The sequence below is a fragment of the Ranitomeya variabilis genome, chromosome 4 (assembly GCF_051348905.1).
Source record: "Ranitomeya variabilis isolate aRanVar5 chromosome 4, aRanVar5.hap1, whole genome shotgun sequence".
In the NCBI taxonomy this organism is placed as follows: Eukaryota; Metazoa; Chordata; class Amphibia; order Anura; family Dendrobatidae; genus Ranitomeya; species Ranitomeya variabilis.
In genome coordinates this window covers 629,103,370-629,123,427 of record NC_135235.1, presented here as the reverse complement: position 1 = coordinate 629,123,427, position 20,058 = coordinate 629,103,370, and the positions used below count along the sequence as shown (strand labels likewise).

Here is a 20,058-nt window from a genome sequence, read left to right as displayed (position 1 = left end):
ATAGGATCTCGGAGATTCTTAACCCTGTATCTTTCCGTTTGGATCTCCCAGCATCGTTCGCTATTCATAATGTGTTCCATCGGTCGTTGTTGCGGAGGTATGAGGTGCCTGTTGTTCCTTCGGTCGAGCCTCCTGCTCCGGTGCTGGTGGAGGGAGAATTGGAGTATGTTGTTGAAAAGATCTTGGATTCTCGTGTTTCCAGACGCAAACTCCAGTATTTGGTTAAGTGGAAGGGTTATGGTCAGGAGGACAATTCCTGGGTGGTCGCCTCCGATGTTCATGCGACTGATTTGGTTCGCGCCTTCCATAGAGCTCACCCTGATCGCCCTGGGGGTTCTCGTGAGGGTTCGGTGACCCCTCCTCAAGGGGGGGGTACTGTTGTGGATTCTGTTTGCGGGCTCCCTCTGGTGGTTACTGCTGGTACTGGGTGACTTTGGTGGGTTGCGGCCTTTGGTTTCCATCTGTCCATCAGAGGCTGGGTGTTTCCTATTTTACCTGGCCTTTCTGTCATTTCCCTTGCCGGCTATCAATGTGTTCAGATGTGCTCTGTTTGGTTCCTGCCTACCTGCTCCCAGATCTTTCAGGATAAGCTAAGTGCTGATTTTCAGTTGTTTGTTTTTTTGTCCAGCTTGCTTAGAATGTCTCTTTGTTAGCTGGTTGCTCTAGTGGACTGAGGTTCTCCCCATGTGCCATGAGTTGGCACATGGGTTCTTGTAATCTCAGGATGGTTTTTTTGATTAGGGTTTTTTGCTGACCGCTCAGTCCCCTTTTGTGTCATTCTGCTTTCTAGTTTTTAGCGGGCCTCTATTTGCTAAAGCTATATACATCATCTCTATGTGTGTGCCTTCCTCTCATTTCACCGTCAATACATGTGGGGGGCAACTATACCTTTGGGGTTAATTCCTCTGGAGGCAAGTGAGGTCTTTGTTTTCTCTGCAGTACTAGTTAGCTCTTAGGCTGGTGCGTGGCGTCTAGAACCAACGTAGGCACGCTCCCTGGCTATCTCTAGTTGCGTTTGTCAGGCGTAGGGCAGCGGTCAGCCCAGGTTCCATCACCCTAGAGCTCGTCCGATATTTATTATTCTTTGCTTATCCTGTGCTATCCCTAGCCATTGGGGATTCATGACAGATTTGGATATTGATACGCCTACCTCCTGGAGAGCGTTGTTCACTTGGTTGGCTGTTGTGAAGGGGTTTCTCTTCACCATGGAGATTGTTCTGCGATCAGCCACCACTTTTGTCTTCCGTGGGCGCCCAGGTCTTTTTGCATTGATGAGTTCACCAGTGCTTGCTTTCTTTCTCAGGATGTACCAAACTGTAGATTTTGCCACTCCTAATATTGTAGCAATTTTTCGGATGGGTTTTTTCTGTTTTTGCAGCTTAAGGATGGCTTGTTTCACCTGCATGGAGAGCTCCTTTGACCACATGTTTACTTCACAGCAAAACCTTCCAAATTCAAGCACCACACCTCAAATCAACTCCAGGCCTTTTATCTGCTTAATTGAGAATGACATAACAAAGGGATTGCCCACACCTGTCCATGAAATAGCCTTGGAGTCAATTGTCCAATTACTTTTGGTCCCTTTAAAAACAGGGTGGCACATGTTAAGGAGCTGAAACTTCTAAACCCTTCATCCAATTTTAATGTGGATACCCTCAAATGAAAGCTGAAAGTCTGAACTTCAACTGCATCTGAATTGTTTTGTTTAAAATTCATTGTGGTAATGTCTAGAACCAAAATTAGAAAAATGTTGTCTCTGTCCAAATATATATGGACTTAACTGTAGATAGCCAATATTTTCAGGGCAGTTGGCCAGCATCAGTTGGACCCAGAATTTTGAACTACAGAGAACTCCAACCTGTGTGGGAGACGTTACAAAGGTGTTGGCCCGTTCCCGGAAACCAAGATTTCAGAATTTTCTCAGACAACATCATTATGGTTTCCTTTCTTCTTCATTAAGGGGGTCTGAAGCATTCCCATCATCAGTCAGTGTCCTAAGAAATATTAAGCTGGGCAGAAAGGACAGTTTTCTCCATCTAAGCAGTACATGTGAAGGGGTCATAGAAGCAGATGTGGAGTTACTCAACAGGTAAAGGATACAGCCATCAGGACCCGTTGAAGCGCAGGAGCGTGAAACAGCCATTGTTCGCACTCTACATTGCTCCCGAGCATATGCTTTTTTATCCATGAAATAAAGACTTTCACTTTTGGTAATGGTGAGTGCGTTCCTTTTTTCTTTTACTGTGCAATTGGACTCTATATTCACACAGGATTGAGCACCTGTTCCCCGGGGTGTGTGACATGAACACAGTGTGTGAATGGTCTCTATAGATTTGTTTTAGAGACCACCTTAGTGCAGCAGTACCGAATTTGCTTTTCTCTGTTTTGGACTGTCCTGTTATGAAGCAACACTGTGAATCAGTTTCTCCTGCTGGTGTGCAAATGAATAAGACAACAGGTAGAAATGATAGGCAATCAGCAAGACACCCCCTATAAAGGAGTTGTTCTGCAGGTAGCGACCAGAGATCATTTCTCTGTTCTCATCCTTTTTGGCTGTTGTTTTGGTCAGTTTTGCATTTTGTCGTTGTTTTAACCCCTAGAGGTACAGTAGCATGAGGCAGAAGTTGCTCAGGTAGTGCAGCTCATCCAGCATGGCACATCAATGCGAGCTGTGGCAAGAAGGGTAGCTGTGTCTGTCAGCACAGTATCCAGAACATGGGGCAGATACAAGGAGACAGGCCAGTACTCTAGGAGATGTGGAGGGGGCCGTTCGAGGACACAAGCCAGCAGCAGGACTGCTATCTCCTTTTTTGTGCAAGGAGGAACAAGTGGAGCAGTGCTGGAGCCCTGCAAAATGACCTCTAGCAGGCCATTAACAGCCATTTGTCTGCTCTAACTGTCAGAAACAGACTTCATGAGGGTGGTATGAAGGCCCGACGTCCTCAAGAGGGATTTGTGCGTACAGCCCAACACCATGCAGGGCAACAATCATTTGCCAGAAAACACCAAGATTGGCAGGTTTGACATTGGCGCCCTGTGCTCTTCACAGATGAGAGCAGGTTCACACTGCGCACATGTGACAGACATGACAGAGTCTGGAGAACGTTCCGCTGCCTGCAACATCCTCCAGCATGACCGGTTTGGCAATGGGTCAGTAATGGTGTGGGGAGGCATTTCTTTGGACGTCTGCACAGCCCTCCATGTGCTAGCCAGATGTACTCTGACTGCCATTAGGTACCAGAATTATATCCTCAGACTCATTGTGAGAGCATATGCTGGTGCCCTGGGATCCTTCTGATGCATGACAATGCTAGGCCTCATGTGACTGAAGTGTGACAGCCGTTCCTGCATGATAAAGGCATTGATGCTATGGACTGGCCTGCCCCTGTCCCCAGACCTGAATCCAATGGAGCACAACTGAGACATCATGTCTCATTCCATTCACCAACGCCATGTTGCACTGCAGACTGCCCAGGAGTTGACTCATGCTTTAATCCAGGTCTCGGAGGAGACATGCCCAGGCATTGTATGGAGGTCATACAGACAAGAGGAGGTCACACACACTACTGAGCATCATTTCCTTGTCTTGAGGCATTTCCGCTGAAGTTGGATCAGCCTGTAATTTGATTTTCCACTTTGATTTTGAATATCATTCCAAATCCAAACCTCCATGGGATATTAATTTTGATTTACATTGATTTTTTTTTATGTTTTATTGTTCTCAACACATTCCACTATGTAAAGAATGAAGATTTGCAACTGAAATATTTAAAGGGCACCTGTCACCCCGTTTTTTGAAGATGAGCTAAAAATACCGTTAAATAGGGGCAGAGCTGGGCGTTACAGTAGTGTCTTTGTGTGCCTTTATAACCTACCTAAGCTGCCGAAATACCTTTGTAAAGTCGCCGTTTTCTGCTGTCACTCACGCTGGTCTGGTCATATGGGCGTGGTGACAGCGCTGTTTCTCCCCCAGAAACCTGCTCATCATTATGTTGGTGGCGTAGTGGTGTGCGCATGTCCAAAGCGAAGATCCACTGCCCAGGAGATTCAAAACAGCGCGGTCTTCGCTATTCGCCGTTTACCGGTGGGCGCGGCCATCTTTCCTGTGGCCGCGCGTGCGCAGATGGAGCGCTCTGCTGCCCGGGGCTTCAGGAAAATGGCCGCCGCGATCTCCATCTGCGCACGTGCGGAATCCCGCGGCCATTTTCCTGAAGCCCCGGGCAGCAGAGCACTCCATCTGCGCATGCGCGGCCACAGGAAAGATGGCCGCGCCCACTGGTAAACGGCGAATAGTGAAGACCGCGCTGTTTTGAATCTCCTGTACAGTGGATCTTCGCTTTGGACATGCGCACACCACTACGCCACCAACGTAATGATGAGCAGGTTTCTGGGGGAGAAACAGCGCTGTCACCACGCCCATATGACCAGACCAGCGTGAGTGACAGCAGAAAACGGCGACTTTACAAAGGTATTTCGGCAGCTTAGGTAGGTTATAAAGGCACACAAAGACACTACTGTAACGCCCAGCTCTGCCCCTATGTAACGCTATTTTTAGCTCATCTTCAAAAAACGGGGTGACAGGTTCCCTTTAATTCAGTGATATCTAGGATGTGGTATTTTAGTGTTCTCTTTATTTTTTTGAGCCGTGTATAAGATCCCTATCTCTGAAGACTGCCTTCTTGCTACCTATCTATCCCAGGTAATTAGAGGGCTAGTTAGAACTCTGACAACTGCCAGACCTTTGCCAATTGTAATCCTGCCCTATTGGTGTATTTGTCAGCTCTGTGCTCTGAGCTGATATCTTTGGAATTACCTTCTGACCATCTGTTTGACTTACCCCTATGTTTTGATCCACTATCTTCCTGATTCCCTGACCTTAGACTGTTGCTACGCTTTTTCCCCCGTCTATTAAGAGCCATCTTGGTACTGACCCAGCCCCTCTTGACTATCCTCCCCCACGGTAAGTCTGTGTATATTGATTAGTGTCACATTACAATTGGCCCAAATAATTTTTTTATTTTTCTTCTCTCCCACCAGTATTGAACCAATTTGCACACTTTGGGATCAGGCGACAAACCTGACCTAGGTGGTTCAGTGGCCAGGCAGCACCAGAGATTAGAAGTGTCACAGTCTTAGCTGCAGGGTCAGTTTTCCAGCTCGATGGGGGCTACGCAGAAACCTCCACTGTCGGCAGTAGCTACAGTGGGTACGGAAAGTTTTCACTCTGTTTCATTGTAGCCATTTGGTAAATTTAAAAAAGTTCTTTTTTTTTCTCATTAATGTACACTTTGCACCTCATCTTGACTGAAAAAAAAAACAGAAATGTAGACATTTTTGCAAATTTATAAAAAAAGAAAAACTGCAATATCACATTATCAGAAGGATTCAGACCCTTTGCTCAGTATTGAGTAGAAGCACCCTTTTGAGCTAGTACAGCCCCTGGGCAAATACGTACGAAGTTGTAGGTTCCACGTAGATCCAACGTAGAGAAAATCCGAGCCCCTCTCAGACGATTTAGAGCTCAGGAATTAATGGCAGAGGGTACTTATTCTTTACCGTGATGTCATTCAAACCTCTGTAGTCGATGCAAGGCCGTAGAGAACCGTCCTTTTTTTTTACAAAGAAAAAACCGACACCAGCAGGCGAGGAGGATTTTCTTATAAAACCCTTAGCGAGGTTCTCTTGGATGTACTCGGACATGGCGGATGTCTCAGCAGGAGATAATAGATAGATCCGGCCTCTGGGCGGCGTGGTCCTGGGGCGTAATTCAACAGGGCAGTCATAGGGCCGATGAGTTTCTTTCTTATCGAAGACATCAGAAAAAGACCAATAGGCCAGAGACAAGCCCACAGGACCAGAGGAAGATTAAGAAACAGTAACCGGACAGACTGAAACTAAGCACCTCTCTTGGCATGGATGTCTCCACTGAAGAATTTCACCAGAATGCCAATCCAAGACAGGTTCGTGAGTCCGAAGCCAAGGAAGACCGAGCAGAAGGGGATGTGACAAGTTGGGCAGGACGTAGAGAGCAATCTTCTCTTGGTGTAGAGCTCCAACTTGCAGAGTTACCTCCTCAGTAACCATAGAGACGGACTCCTGCAGAGACTTGCCATCTACGGAAGCAATCATTCGAGGGCATCTCAGGGTGACCACTGGAATCCGATATTTCTTCACCTCCTTTTAGCAATAATTAAAATATATCTTTTTATTAACAACAATTAAAATAATATATACAACAGGAAAACCTCTTCATTAAAATAGTTGGGAACAACAACTCAGTGCGAGAAATACAAAAATAGGCAATAAATTCTACAGGCTAACTGTACCAATATGCACACCAACTGCACTATTCAGATATAATTTGTGAAGGACTGGGAGTTATAAGTAATGTAACAGGACTATAGTGGAAACAAAAAATCTCCTACATACTCCATGGCTGTGTAAGCCTGTATATGAACTCCCAATACCTAAGCCAAACTGGAAAAAAGTGCATAGTGGTATAAAAACTGGACCGTGCCCAAAAATAATGCCGAATAGTACAAACTTACATAAGTGTGAACTCACAGCAGAGAGTGTTCCACAGCGACCCCGACAGCGCCGTTTCGCCTGACTGGCTTCCTCACATAAGGGGCGTTATTTATGTATAATTTAATATTTTTGTTTCATTCAGGTTCCTACCCATTCAATTACGGTAATTCTCCTGAGGGGCCACATACGAGACCATGACTGTTGTGGAGGGCCGAACTAATAGCTTGAAATTAATACTACTCAATATTAATTTATTAATATTAATTGTATCACTTAATATTGAGCAAAATTAAGTATGTTAAGTATGCTGACATCCCTCTATATATCTTTGAACCACCCCCCCCACGGCCGTTATATACAGCATGAGCCTCACACGGCCTACTACATATGCGGCATGAGCTCCACACAGCCTCCTTATATACGGCATGAGCCCCACAGAGCCTCCCTATATACGGAATGATCCCCACACAGCCTCCCTATATACGGCATGAGCCCCACACAGCCTTCCTATATATGGCATGAGCCCCACACAGCCTCCCTATATACGGCATGAGCCCCACACAGCCTCCCTATATACGGCATGATCCCCACACAGCCTCCCTATATACGGCATGAGCCCCACACAGCCTTCCTATATACGGCATGAGCCCTACACAGCCTCCCTATATACCGCATGAGCCCCACACAGCCTCCCTATATACGGCATGATCCCCACACAGCCTCCCTATATGCGGCATGATCCCCACACAGCCTCCCTATATACGGCATGATACCCATACAGCCTTCCTATATACGGCATGATCCCCACCCAGCCTCCCTATATACGGCATGAGCCCCACAAAGCCTCCCCATGTACAGCATGAGCTTCACACAGCCTCCCCATGTACTGCATGAGCCCCAGTTTCCCCATATACTGCAAGAGGCCCCACAAGGGCTCCCCATAAACTGAATGAGCCCCACACAGCCTTCTTATATACAGCATGAGCCCCACAGTGTCTCCACATACAGAATGAGCCCTACACAGCCTCCCATATACTGCATGAGGCCCCCACAGCCTCCCCATATACTGATACAGCCTCCCCATATACTGATTAAGCCCCACACAGCCTCCCCATATATTGCATGACAGTATACAGCCTTCCCATAGCCTCACCATGTGCAGCATGCCACCCCCATAGCATCCCCATGTGCAGCATGACACTCCCATAGCCTCCCCGTGTGCAGCATGACTCTCCCATAGCCTCCCCGTGTGCAGCATGACACCCCCATAGCCTCCCCGTGTGCTGCATGTCACCCCCATAGCCTCCCCATCTGCTGCATGCCACCCCCATAGAATCCCCATGTTCACCCCCATAGAATCCATGTTCACCCCATAGAATGCCCACTTTCACCCCATAGAATCCCCATGTTCATAGACATGAAAAAAAAAAACACTACATACTCACCTCGGTTCCGTTCCCAGGCTCCTTGCTTCTGTTGCTGTCTCCGATGTGCTGACTGTCCGACGGTACACAGCTGACGAGATGACATGACGTCATCGCGTCAGCTGTTTCACATTCTGATTGGTGGAGGAAGTGTCCAGAGGCCTCTCTTCCACCAATGCTGACTGCGGGAGACAGCGCGTGAGCGGGCGGGCACGGTGTGGCCCGAGAAGCTCAGGTTTTCAGCCCCACAGCTTTCTCGGTCCGCGTGCCGGACTGAGACAGCCAGAGGACCGGATGTGGCCTGCAGACTGCACTTTGCTCAGGTCTGATCTATAGTAATTGAAGGATTACATGGGATCTTTATGATGTTACATCATCATCTTTTCCCCATTCAGGTTCCTACAATATCGGATCCTCTCAGTGGAGATCTTCTATATAAGATAATTCTCCTGATTGACCCATCAAGGATGGACCGGGATAGGGACAAGATGGCGGAGAGGATATTACACCTTACCCTAGAGATCCTCTTCCGGCTTACTGGAGAGGTGAGAGATCCTGATGACGTCACATTACATCATTCTTATCTATGGGAATAACATGGACAGAACTGGAGAGGTGAGGACTCTGGAAATGTCTGTAGTGAGATTTATTAATGTGTCTCTCCATAACCAGGATTACACAGTAGTAAAGAAGACCTCTAGTGAGCGCTGTCAGGCCCCTGTGTCTGTGGAATGGGGAAGACCCCTGAGCCCAATCACGGAGCCTCCACCTCACCCCCTGATACATGAAGACATGAATATCCAGAAGATCCTAGAACTCACCTACAAGATGCTTGAGCTGCTGACTGGAGAGGTGACAACTGCTGGGAATGCTGGGACATTATACAGTAACGCTATGGAGGGATCGGGGGATGACGGTATCATTGTATGTGCAGGTCCCTATAAGGTATCAGGATGTCGCCATCTATTTCTCCATGGAGGAGTGGGAGTATTTAGAAGGACACAATGATCTGTTCAAGGACGTCATGATGGAGGTTCCCCAGCCCCTCACATCACCAGGTAATATACAGGACTAAATACACACGGCCTATAATAATAATTTTAATAATAATTTTTATTTATATAGCGCCAACATATTCCGCAGCACTTCCTATCTGTATGCAAAGAATTAATTCAATCCCTGTATATGTTTCCTCCAGTTCTATTCAGTGAGAGGACAACACCAGTGAGATGTCCCCATCCTCTTCTTCCATGTGATGATCTGACCCATAATAATACTACAGAGATATATATGAAGGGTGATGAGCGGTGTTAAGAGGAGATTCCTACAGATAGCCGCACAAGTGACTAGTGACCACTAAATGCAGAAAAGTCGCAGATTCTACTCAGGTCATAGGATCACACAATTATGTGTTCAATTTTTTTAGGGTATATTCACACAGACTTTTTGATGTATCTTTAACTGGCAGAAATAAACGCTGTTCTTTTTACTATTTTTTATAATACGGTCATTTTATCAGTATAGTTTCAAAAAAACAAAATTGAACTTGTGCTTTTTAACACATGGAAAAAAAGAGCCAAATCCATATATTCTATTCTGGGCTTACTGGGCTTACACTGCTACAGGCAGGTGAAAGATGCACGGAGTAACATTTTGGAGCAGCAACTTAGCTGTAAGAAAGCTGTCACGGGGATACAGCAACAGAGAGGGGGGCTAGAGGATTGCGGCATCTGGTCACCCAAACTCCTGCACTGCTCAGAACTGCTTCACCATCTTACTAAACAGTGCAGGTTTCTTTTTAGCTCTGGCATTGCTAGGGTTAATCAGTTCAGTTGATCTCCTGGAGCTCTCCATTCTGGATTGCCTCAGCTGTACTGTGTTGGACACTCCCCTCTGTTATACATGCTTACCACTGGCTTTGGGGAATTACCAGTGATAGTTAATTCTACCTGGTTTGGAGTTAGCAGTTGGACAATTGCATTGTTCTGGAGATTTTTGCGTGGAGTTTGTTTGCGTGTTCTTCCTCCTCCTCTTATATTTGGTTTCACCTTACCCTACCCTGTATATTACTCTGTTGTTTGGTGAGTGTATTTTGTATGATAGTAGTTTTCATTGATCCCTGTCTATCTTCCCTTGTCTGTCTGCTTAGTGTAATCCTCACACCTACCGTCCGGATTAATTTTTTATATTGATAGATCGGGCGATTCTGATCGCGGCGATACCAAATATGTGTATTTTTTATTTTGATGGGACGAATATTAATATTTGTAAAAAACATTTGTTTTACTATACACTTGCTTCAATTGTCTCCATGGGAGACTAGAAGCTGCGATAACCCGATAGCTTCTGCTACACACAGGCAATGATCAGATCGCCTGTGTGTAGAAATGCTGACTTGCTATGAGCGATGACCGCTGGGTGGCGCTCAGCAATTCGGCAATGACAACCACAGGGGTTTCCTGCAGTTGTCATGCCAACCCATTGGCGACCTGTGGTCATGTGACACGGGTGCCAATGGGCGGGATTAATAAGGAGCTTCCTGCGCAATCACGTTAAATGCAAATGTCAGAGATTGACAGTGTCATCTAACGGGTTAACAGCCGCGGGTGGATCGCGATTCCACCTGCGGCTGTTAGGGGCACATGTCAGGTGTTCAAAACAGCTGACATGTGGCGGGAAACATGGGCTTATTGCTGGAGCCCACATCAAAGGACATGTACGGCGCATGTCGTGAAGGGGTTAAAGAGAAGTAAAACAGTCTGGCATGCTTAAGTTATTCACAAATTAAGGAAGAATCCAAAAGCTAGCTAGTTGTCCACGAATCAGGTCTAGCACACACTTCCCTGGAGTGCTCCCTCTCCAGGCACACACTGAACACTGAAAGCTCTGTCCTTCAGCCATTTAAGCCCAGACCTTGTGACTCCTCCATCATCTGACTGATCACATGATCTTAACATCACACAGGTTCTGTCAGGACTCTTCATGTGGTGATACGGTGGACCCCCTCCCACCTGCCCTATTAAGGTCCAATAAAACCAGCCCGTAATATAACTTTAATTTAAACTTCCCAACACGTAGTGTGCTGGAGAAAACTACTATGGTTTTACATCGCTGACACCATCATGCACAGTGACACTTATCTCTCCTTCATCACTTCCCCAGTGACTCTGTCACAGTTTGTACAAATGTGTTTTTTTATTATATTTTATTTGCTCATTTGGGAAACAAAGAAACTAATCTCAAATTTGGGTTGTAAAATATATCAATCATTTAGTATACTTAAAGGGGTTATCATGAACTGTAATTATTTTGGCGTTTTTAACTACCTACCTGTTCTGCATGGCGTTAATTTCTGCCACCTCTGAGCAGTCACAGACTGCTTCTGCCAGTGATTTCCCTTCTTCCGATAATTTCACGTTTACAGAGCAGCTTCTTCTTTTTCGCTGTGCTCTGTTGACGGACGTCACTACCAATGTCATGCTGATTGACAGCCGGCTCTCCGCTACATAGATGCAGGGAGCTGGCTGTTAATTAGCATGACTTTTACAGTTACGCCCCATCATGAGAGCAGACCGGAAGAGAAGATGCTGTTCTATTGAAGAGAAGAGAAATGAAGCAGGAGAGTCACCAGCTGAGTCGGCAGAGGTCATCCCGCAGCAGAACAGACAGATTGCTAGCAACTAACTTCCTGTTAGTTCTTAAATTCATAAAGAAAAATAATACAATTCCTGAATAACCTCTTTAATATTTCAGGGCACTATTAGTGAAATATAATAAAATCTGTTTTATTCTTGGCAGGTGACTATACCAGGAGGTCAGAGGAACATCTGAAAGTTTCAGACTTTAAAGCATATGATCACAATTTCACATCGGATAGAGGTGAAGAGTATGCAATTATCCTAGATATACCTCCCACCCTTCACAGCAAAAATCTATCTAAACGGTTTCAACAGCTCCTATCCTCTGATTCATATTCATCGCAGACTTTTAAGTCAAATAAAAATTGCAAAAGTGATGATGAACAGCAAAGAAATCATATAGAGGAAACATATTCCTGTTCAGATTCTGATAAATATTTTAAACAGAAACTGAAACTTGTTAGACATCAGAGAATTCACACAGGGGAGAAACTATTTTCATGTTCAGAATGTGGGAAAAGTTATACCATTAAATCCAGACTTGTTAGACATCAGAGAACACACACAGGGGAGAAGCCATTTTCATGTTTAGAATGCGGGAAATGTTTCAAGCAGAAATCGGATCTTGTTAGACATCAGAAAATTCACACAGGAGGTAAGACATTTTCATGCTCAAAATGTGGGGAATGTTTCAATTATAAAACAAATCTGGTTAAGCATCATAGAATTCACATAGGGGAGAAGACATTTTCATGTTCAGAATGCGAGAAATGTTTTAAACAGAAATCAGTACTTGTTAGACATCAGAGAATTCACACAGGGGAGAAGACATTTTCATGCTTAGAATGTGGGGAATGTTTTAATCAGAAATCAAATCTTGCTAAACATCAGCGAATTCATACAGGGGAAAAGCCATTTTCATGTTTAGAATGTGATAAATGTTTTACAGAGAAATCAGATCTTATTAGGCATCTGAGAATTCACACAGGGGAGAAGGCATTTTCATGTTTAGAATGTGGGAAAAGGTTTAATCAGAAGTCACATCTTGTTACACATCATAGAGTTCACACAGGGGAGAAGCCGTTTTCATGTTCAGAATGTGGGAAATGCTTTAATCAGAAAACAAGTCTTATTACACATCTGAGAATTCACTCAGGTGAGAAGCCATTTTCATGTTCATAATATGAGAAATGTTTTACAATATGGAACTTGCTAAACATCAGAGAAATCACCAAGGGGAGAAGACAGTTACATGCTTATAATGTGAAAAATATTTTACAGATAAATCGGAACTTATTAGACTTCAGAGAATTCGCATGAGGAGAAATCATTTTCATGTTTAGAATGTGGGAAAAGATTTAATCAGAAATCACCAAATGTTACAATTCATAGAATTCACACAGGGGAGAAGCCATTTTCATTAAAAATTTGAGAAATGTTTTAATCATAAATAATTTTTATTTCTGAATTAAAGTATTTTTTTGCTACTTATTTTATTGATAAACTGTAGAACCAAAAAAAATGCAACAAATGCAAAGTAAAGTGTCATGTCTACATGAGAAAGGGACAGTAACTTAGAGCACTAAATGGTGCTTAGGAAATGTATGTAATTACTAATAAATATCTATTATTGAAAAGCAAATTCAAATACTGTAACTCACCTATATAATAAATCATTTGTAGAAAACATTCCACATTTTAAAATTCCTGAAGTGCTGTTTTTTTGTCATTCTGCCACACCATAAAATAGGTCTGAAAATATGGTGAAGCCAAAGCTTTTTTGGTAAAATAAAATAAATAAAAGCATTGTTTAGTGTGGAAAAATACAAATCTAGAAACCCAATATAAATCTGATGTAGAGACACAGGGTTAGTGGCTGCTTTCGTCTGCTGGCCCAGCTGTCTTTAAAAAGACTGCATGGACCAGAGCTTATACCACTGAACACCCACTCTCTCTTCCCGTGGGCAAAACACTACTCAGATAACACACAATAGCATATAGAACTATCCCAACAAATACCCAAGATGGTGCAAATTACAGAATCTCACCCTTCCGCTGACTCGCCAGGATTAGAGCTGCTTCCAGGGCCAACTACTTCCACCAGTGTACCCTCACTTTTGTCTGGCCCCCACAGAGAGGAGGTAACGACAAGCTTAGGAAGCTAACCGAGAGTAGTGAAGTATGTGGCTAGGTGACCCGATTGTCCCAACCTGGATTCTTTAAGACGTCTCTGGGGTTTCAGTGACGGTCATTGAAGCAGTACTGTGTTCTTCCAGCTCGGGCCGTGGTCCCCTAAGAAGACATCCTTAGGGCTCCTTTCCACCTGCGAGATAAACGTCCGTGTCTCGCATGTGAAAACCAAGCTCTGGCGCCGGCATTTGGGAGCGGAGCGTGCAGCTCCATGTATTGCTATGCAGCCGCACGCTCCGCTCTGGAGTGCCGGCGCCACAGCTTGGTTTTCACATGTGAGACACGGACGTTTATCTCACAAGTGGAAAGGAGCCCTTACACAAAATAAAGCATCAAGTGAAAAATGCAGAAATAAAGGCAATAATGAAAAATTTAGGACTGTAAAGTATGGTTCTACACCACCAAATGAAATCATATAAAGAAAAGGTGTGAGTGACCAAAGTACACAAAAATAGTGAACACAATTTTCTTTTATTAATATCTCAATAAAAAACAATGTGATACATAACAAAAATCATAGTTAGCCATGAGATGGCGCCACCAGTGCTTGCAAGCAAAGTAAATTGACATGCATTATATATATACTGTATATTTAGATGTAAATACAGAGATAAATATAACCCACTATTGGAAAGTGACAGTCAAACGAAAAGGTAAGAAGTAATATATAGTCAGATTTACCCAGTGGTTTCCCATTCAGTGTATAATGGTGATATTGATTCCTTCTTCCCATATGTATAACCTTACGTTTATCACTGTTAAACCGCATCTGCCACCTCTCGGCCCAAGTTTCCAACTTCGTAAACAAATGCTGATAACCAGCAGAAAGGTCAAAAATTAGATCTAGTATAGCAAATAACCTTAATTCCTTATTGATGAAATGATTAAAAATATCAAATTTTATTTATACTGGATTAAAACCATGACACAACTACAACAGATAAACACATATAACACATAACCGTGCTCTCTACTCTAACCCTGAGATAGGGATCCTATATCACGCTCTGCCTGGCAGCGGAGGTTGGCACCCTATACACAAAAACGAGATTGGCGCCCCCACTCGTCGGCGGCTGACCCTATCACTCCTGCAATATGCCCTAGGCAAAGTGGCTCATGCTCACTCTCACTTGTAACCAACAAGGAAATGATAGAACAAATAAAGGAGCAATTGAGTATATATTTTGCACATATAGGGCTCCTTTTTTAGCAGGGTGAGAGACACGGACTGAGACAATAAGTGAAAAACCAAAAAAAGAAATGTGCTCGTGCTCAAAAAGACATCTCACTCAACCTGAACCCTGTTGATATCAATCCTGCCTGACTGTGGGGGTTGGCACCCTACTGTGCAGCGGATATGGCGCCCCCACTCACCGACGGCTTACCCTGAAAAGCCCTATTGATAATAATAGGCTAATAGGAAAGGCCATCACAGTGTGCAGATGCACCACAAGCAGGACAAAAAAACAGCAATTAGAAACTATAGCCTTCAGCCGAAGACTTCATAGCAGTGTTAGCAAGCATATGGGTAGGGAATGAGAACCGATACTTATCGGAAAGAAGATAAGCTGAACGCCTCTACGCGTTTCACCAAAGCGGATCGTCAGGAGGCCATGATGTATAGATGTAAGTTTCCAACTTATCCAGATCCATCTGTAGCAGAATACTATCTTCTCTTGTATTGACTGCTTTACATAGTTTTGTATCATCTGCAAATATCGATATTTTACTGTGTAAACCTTCTAGCCGATCGTTAATAAATATGTTGAAGAGAATAGGTCCCAATTCCGACCCCTGCGGTACCCCACTGATCACAGCGACCCAGTTAGAGACTATACCATTTATAACCACCCTCTGCTTTCTATCACTAAGCCAGTTACTAACCCATTCACACACATTTTCCCCCAGATCCAGCATTCTCATTTTGTGTACCCACCTCTTATGTGGCACGGTATCAAACGCTTTGGAAAAATCAAGATATACCACGTCTAATGACTCACGTTGGTCCAGTCTATAGATTACCTCTTCATAAAAACTGATTAGATTGGTTTGACAGGAGCGATTTCTCATAAACCCATGCTGATATGGAGTTAAATAGTTATTCTCATTGAGATAATCCAGAATAACATCCCTCAGAAACCCTTCAAATATTTTACCAACAGTAGAGGTTAGACTTACTGGCCTATAATTTCCAGGTTCACTTTTAGAGCCCTTTTTGAATATTGGTACATTTGGTATGCGCCAGACCTGTGGAACAGACCCCGTCGCCCTATAACTATAAGAAATAATGACTTGTCTATTACATTACTTAGTTCTCTTAGTACTCGTGGGTGTATGCCATCTGGACCCAGAGATTTATCTACTTTAATCTTATGCGATTTCGCACCTCTTTTTGGGTTAGATTGGTGACCCTTAATATAGGGTTTTCTTTGTCTCTCGGCATTTCACCTAGCATTTTATTTTCCACCGTGAATACCGTGGAGAAGAAGGTGTTTAATATACTAGCTTTTTCCTTGTCATCTACAACCATTCTTTCCTCACAATTTTTTAAGGGGCCTACAGTTTCACTTTTTTTTTTTAAATTCGTTTATTAGAACACTTAATTCACATGAACATACACAGTGTACTTATTTCAACGTCAGTGTAGGTACATCACAAAGATAGATTCATCCACAGAATACTTTATACACCGATCGGGTCATGCAATTTTGAAATATAATAGTATGTCACATATACTGAAAATCCTAAACTCAACCTATCTTACTGCCTAAACAAAACAAAACTGTCTCCACTACCGTAGCATAGCAGTTTCAATGCCCAGCGTGACTCACTCTATGTCTCAAGTCTTTATTGTACAGAAACTAGGCCCTCAGCTGTGTGACGACATAGTAAGGTATGACGAGTTCCACGAGTCCCAAATTTTATTAAATTTATCCAAGCAGCCTCTATTTTGGTATAAGGTGCGTTCATATGGCACAATTAAATTTACCAACTCCATCCAGGCCCTAAGAGACGGATGTGAGGTACCCATCCAACGTAAGGCAATCAATTTTCTTGCCAGAAAAAGTGTCTCTCTCAGAAAGATTTGAGCATGGTGGCCCCAGATCTCCTCCTCCAATATCCCAAATAAACACACTGATGGGGTTAGGGGAACAGGAATATGTACAAGGGAAGTCAACAACGCGGTTACCTCTTTCCAATAAGACATAATAATTGGACATTCCCATATCATGTGTATGAAATCCGCCTCCTCCATGTGACATCTAGTGCATTCTGAAGACCGGGACCACCCAATTTTAAATAGTCGCAGTGGGGTTAGATATGATTGATGCAAAATATATAACTGAATCATTTTATTGTTGGCCGAGGGCGACACCCTGGTTGGAGATTCAAGGGCCACCTCCCAGTCCTCACCCTGCAGGTCGGGTATCAGGACCCTCCACTTGTCCCTTATCGGCAACAAGGCAGCATCCGCACCCACTGATAACATATAAGTATACAATACGGAGATAAGACCCCGGGGCCCCTGTGACTTGAATATTCCTATCAGTGGGAAGGAGGACATTACTCGTGCCATTTCAACGTTACGAAAATGTGATTGAATCGCAGATCTGAGTTGAAGATATCGAAAGAACTGAGGTCTCGGTATATCATATTTATGCTGTATTTGTTCAAAGGACATTAGGGTTCCCTGTTCATAGAGGTCATTAAGCGATGAGACACCATGCAGTGTCCAGAATTGAGCAGAGGGGTGGTTCAACAAGCCCGGAAAATATTCATTATCCCATAATGGAAGTTCAGCTACTATACCATCAAAATGAATTGCCTTCTTCACTTGACGCCAAATCAATCTTGCCAGGCGAAGCAATGGTAGTAAACTAGAGGCAGAGGGTTTGTCCACCTCCAAAAAACCCAACGGGCATTTGATTTTGGCAGCCTGAATCAAATGGTGTTCTGAGTTCGGTAAATCTCCCCCCGGCATCCATTTCCCCAAAGCTCTAAGTTGTCCAGCTAGGTAGTATAAGAAGAAGTCTGGCAACGCTGCCCCTCCCATCTGTTTAGATCTATATAAGGTGGACAATTTAAGTTTAGGTCTAGCCCTTCCCCAAATAAAAGATGTAGTTAATGAGTTTAGATTGGCAAAAAAGGATTTAGGGACCGGTACTGCGCTATGTTGGAGAGAATAGTTGAGTTTCGGGAGAAGTATCATTTTTATCAAGTTTATGCGGCCCGAGACAGATAAAGGTAGTTTACTCCAAATTGCAAATTTATGTTTAACTAGCTCTAGCAATGGGAGAACATTAAACTGTAGATCAAGTCTACTACATCTTGGTATAATTATTCCTAGGTATTTGAAGCTAGTGACAACCGGTAGTGGGGATAAAGTGTTGAGATGTGTCATCGAGCCATGAGAAAGAGGCATCAAGGCAGATTTGTCCCAATTTATATACAATCCCGAACGTCTACCGAACCCCTCTATAGTAGTAATCACATGTGGCAAGGTCTCCTCCACCTCATCAAGAAACACCACCATATCATCTGCATATAGACCGATAGTGTCCGTGCGATCTGCTATTGTAATACCCCTAATAAGTGGGGAGGACCTCATACGAATCGCTAACGCCTCTATCGCTAGGGCAAATAATGCCGGAGACAGAGGACATCCCTGGCGAGTTCCCCTCTTTAAGGAGAACGAATCAGAAATAGAATTGTTAATAATTATCCGAGCTCTTGGTTTCAAATATAATGCTGCAATCCATTTTTGGAACTTGGGACCAAATTGGAATCGTTGTAAACACGCAGATAGGAAGGGCCATTCAAGGGAGTCAAATGCCTTAGCCGCGTCCAGCGAGGCCATGGCCCATTTATTCTCAGGTACTAACGTACTATATTGAGCTATTGATTGAACCCTCCTAATATTAATAGAGGTACTCTTGCCCGGCATGAAACCCGTCTGGTCCGGATGTATTATATCCAATATTACCGCATTTAACCTAGTGGCTAGAATTTTAGTAAAAATCTTATAGTCTACATTGACCAGCGAGATGGGGCGGTAAGATCCACAGTCCAGGGGGTCCTTCCCTTCCTTTTTTAAGACTATGATATTTGCTTCATAATAAGAATCCGGCAAGGAACCACCCTCCCAAATCCCCTGAAATACTTTCAAGAGAATTGGTGTCAAAGCGTCTCTATATTTTCTGTATACTTCTATGGGGAAACCATCTGGGCCCGGTGCCTTGCCAGAAGCCATGTCTGTTATGGCCCTGTTTACCTCATCGAGAGTAAAATCTGCATCTAAAAAGGCTTGCTGTGCAGCATCCAACGTAGGGAATACTAGATCCGACAGGTAGTCTAGGCACTCCAAAATATCAGATTCTCCTTTGGAGCTATATAGACTTTTATAGTAATCACAAAAGCATTGGAGTATGTCGTCTGTCGAGGTCACTACAGAGTCATCTGATTTCCGGATTTTGAGTATAGTGTTGGATGTGTTGTGTTGACGTACCATATATGCTAGGAGTTTACTGGACTGGTTTCCCAGTTCAAAGTAAGTCTGTTTAGTAAAAAACAATTTACGTTTGGATTTGGTGTCGGTATATTGACTATGGAGTCTGTGCAGGTGTAACCACTCCGTCTTATTCTCATTTGTCTGATTAGCTATATAAGCCGCCTCTGAATCTTTCAATCGTCTATCCATGTCATCATCTTCCTTTGAAGTCAGGCGCTTAATATATGAGATGGTAGAAGACAAGCATCCTCTCAAATATGCTTTGAGGGCATCCCATAGAATATTAATATTTTGCGGCATAGGGTGGGATGTAATGAAACAGTCCAGCTGGTCAACAGTCCGGTCGTCTGGGCCTATCAACTTCATCCAGAATGGGTTCACCTTCCAATTTATACTGTTCCTCGCCCGACTCAGCCTAAGTTTAAGAATCACAGGACTATGGTCTGAGATACTTCTACTCCCATGACGCACCTCCTCCACCCGTACCGCCAAGCCACCAGAGCCAAATATATAGTCTAGGCGAGATAGAGTGCGTCTGACAGATGAATGACATGTATACTCCTTTACATCGGGATGGCGCATTCTCCAGAGATCTAACCAACCAGTGCCTTCCATGAGTATTGACAATCGGGATGGTGAAGGATGCACATCCATGATATTTCCATCAAACCGAAGTCTATCCATACATTCATCCATTAGCATATTGAAATCTCCCATACACAGGACATGCGCATCTGGATAATTTAAAGCAAAATCAACCGCTTTCTTA

At 43.8% G+C, this 20,058-nt stretch overlaps 1 protein-coding gene across 1 annotated transcript in view; it reads left to right on the top strand.

The window, feature by feature from the left end:
- The window catches only part of LOC143768138 (uncharacterized), a 164,675-nt gene that overhangs the window by 87,649 nt on the left and 56,968 nt on the right, over positions 1-20,058 (top strand). Inside the window, exons 16-18 of the mRNA XM_077256825.1 lie at positions 6,671-6,691; positions 8,369-8,497; positions 8,625-8,804. Coding sequence (XP_077112940.1) covers positions 6,671-6,691; positions 8,369-8,497; positions 8,625-8,804 — 330 coding nt within the window. The remainder of the gene's footprint in view (positions 1-6,670; positions 6,692-8,368; positions 8,498-8,624; positions 8,805-20,058) is intronic.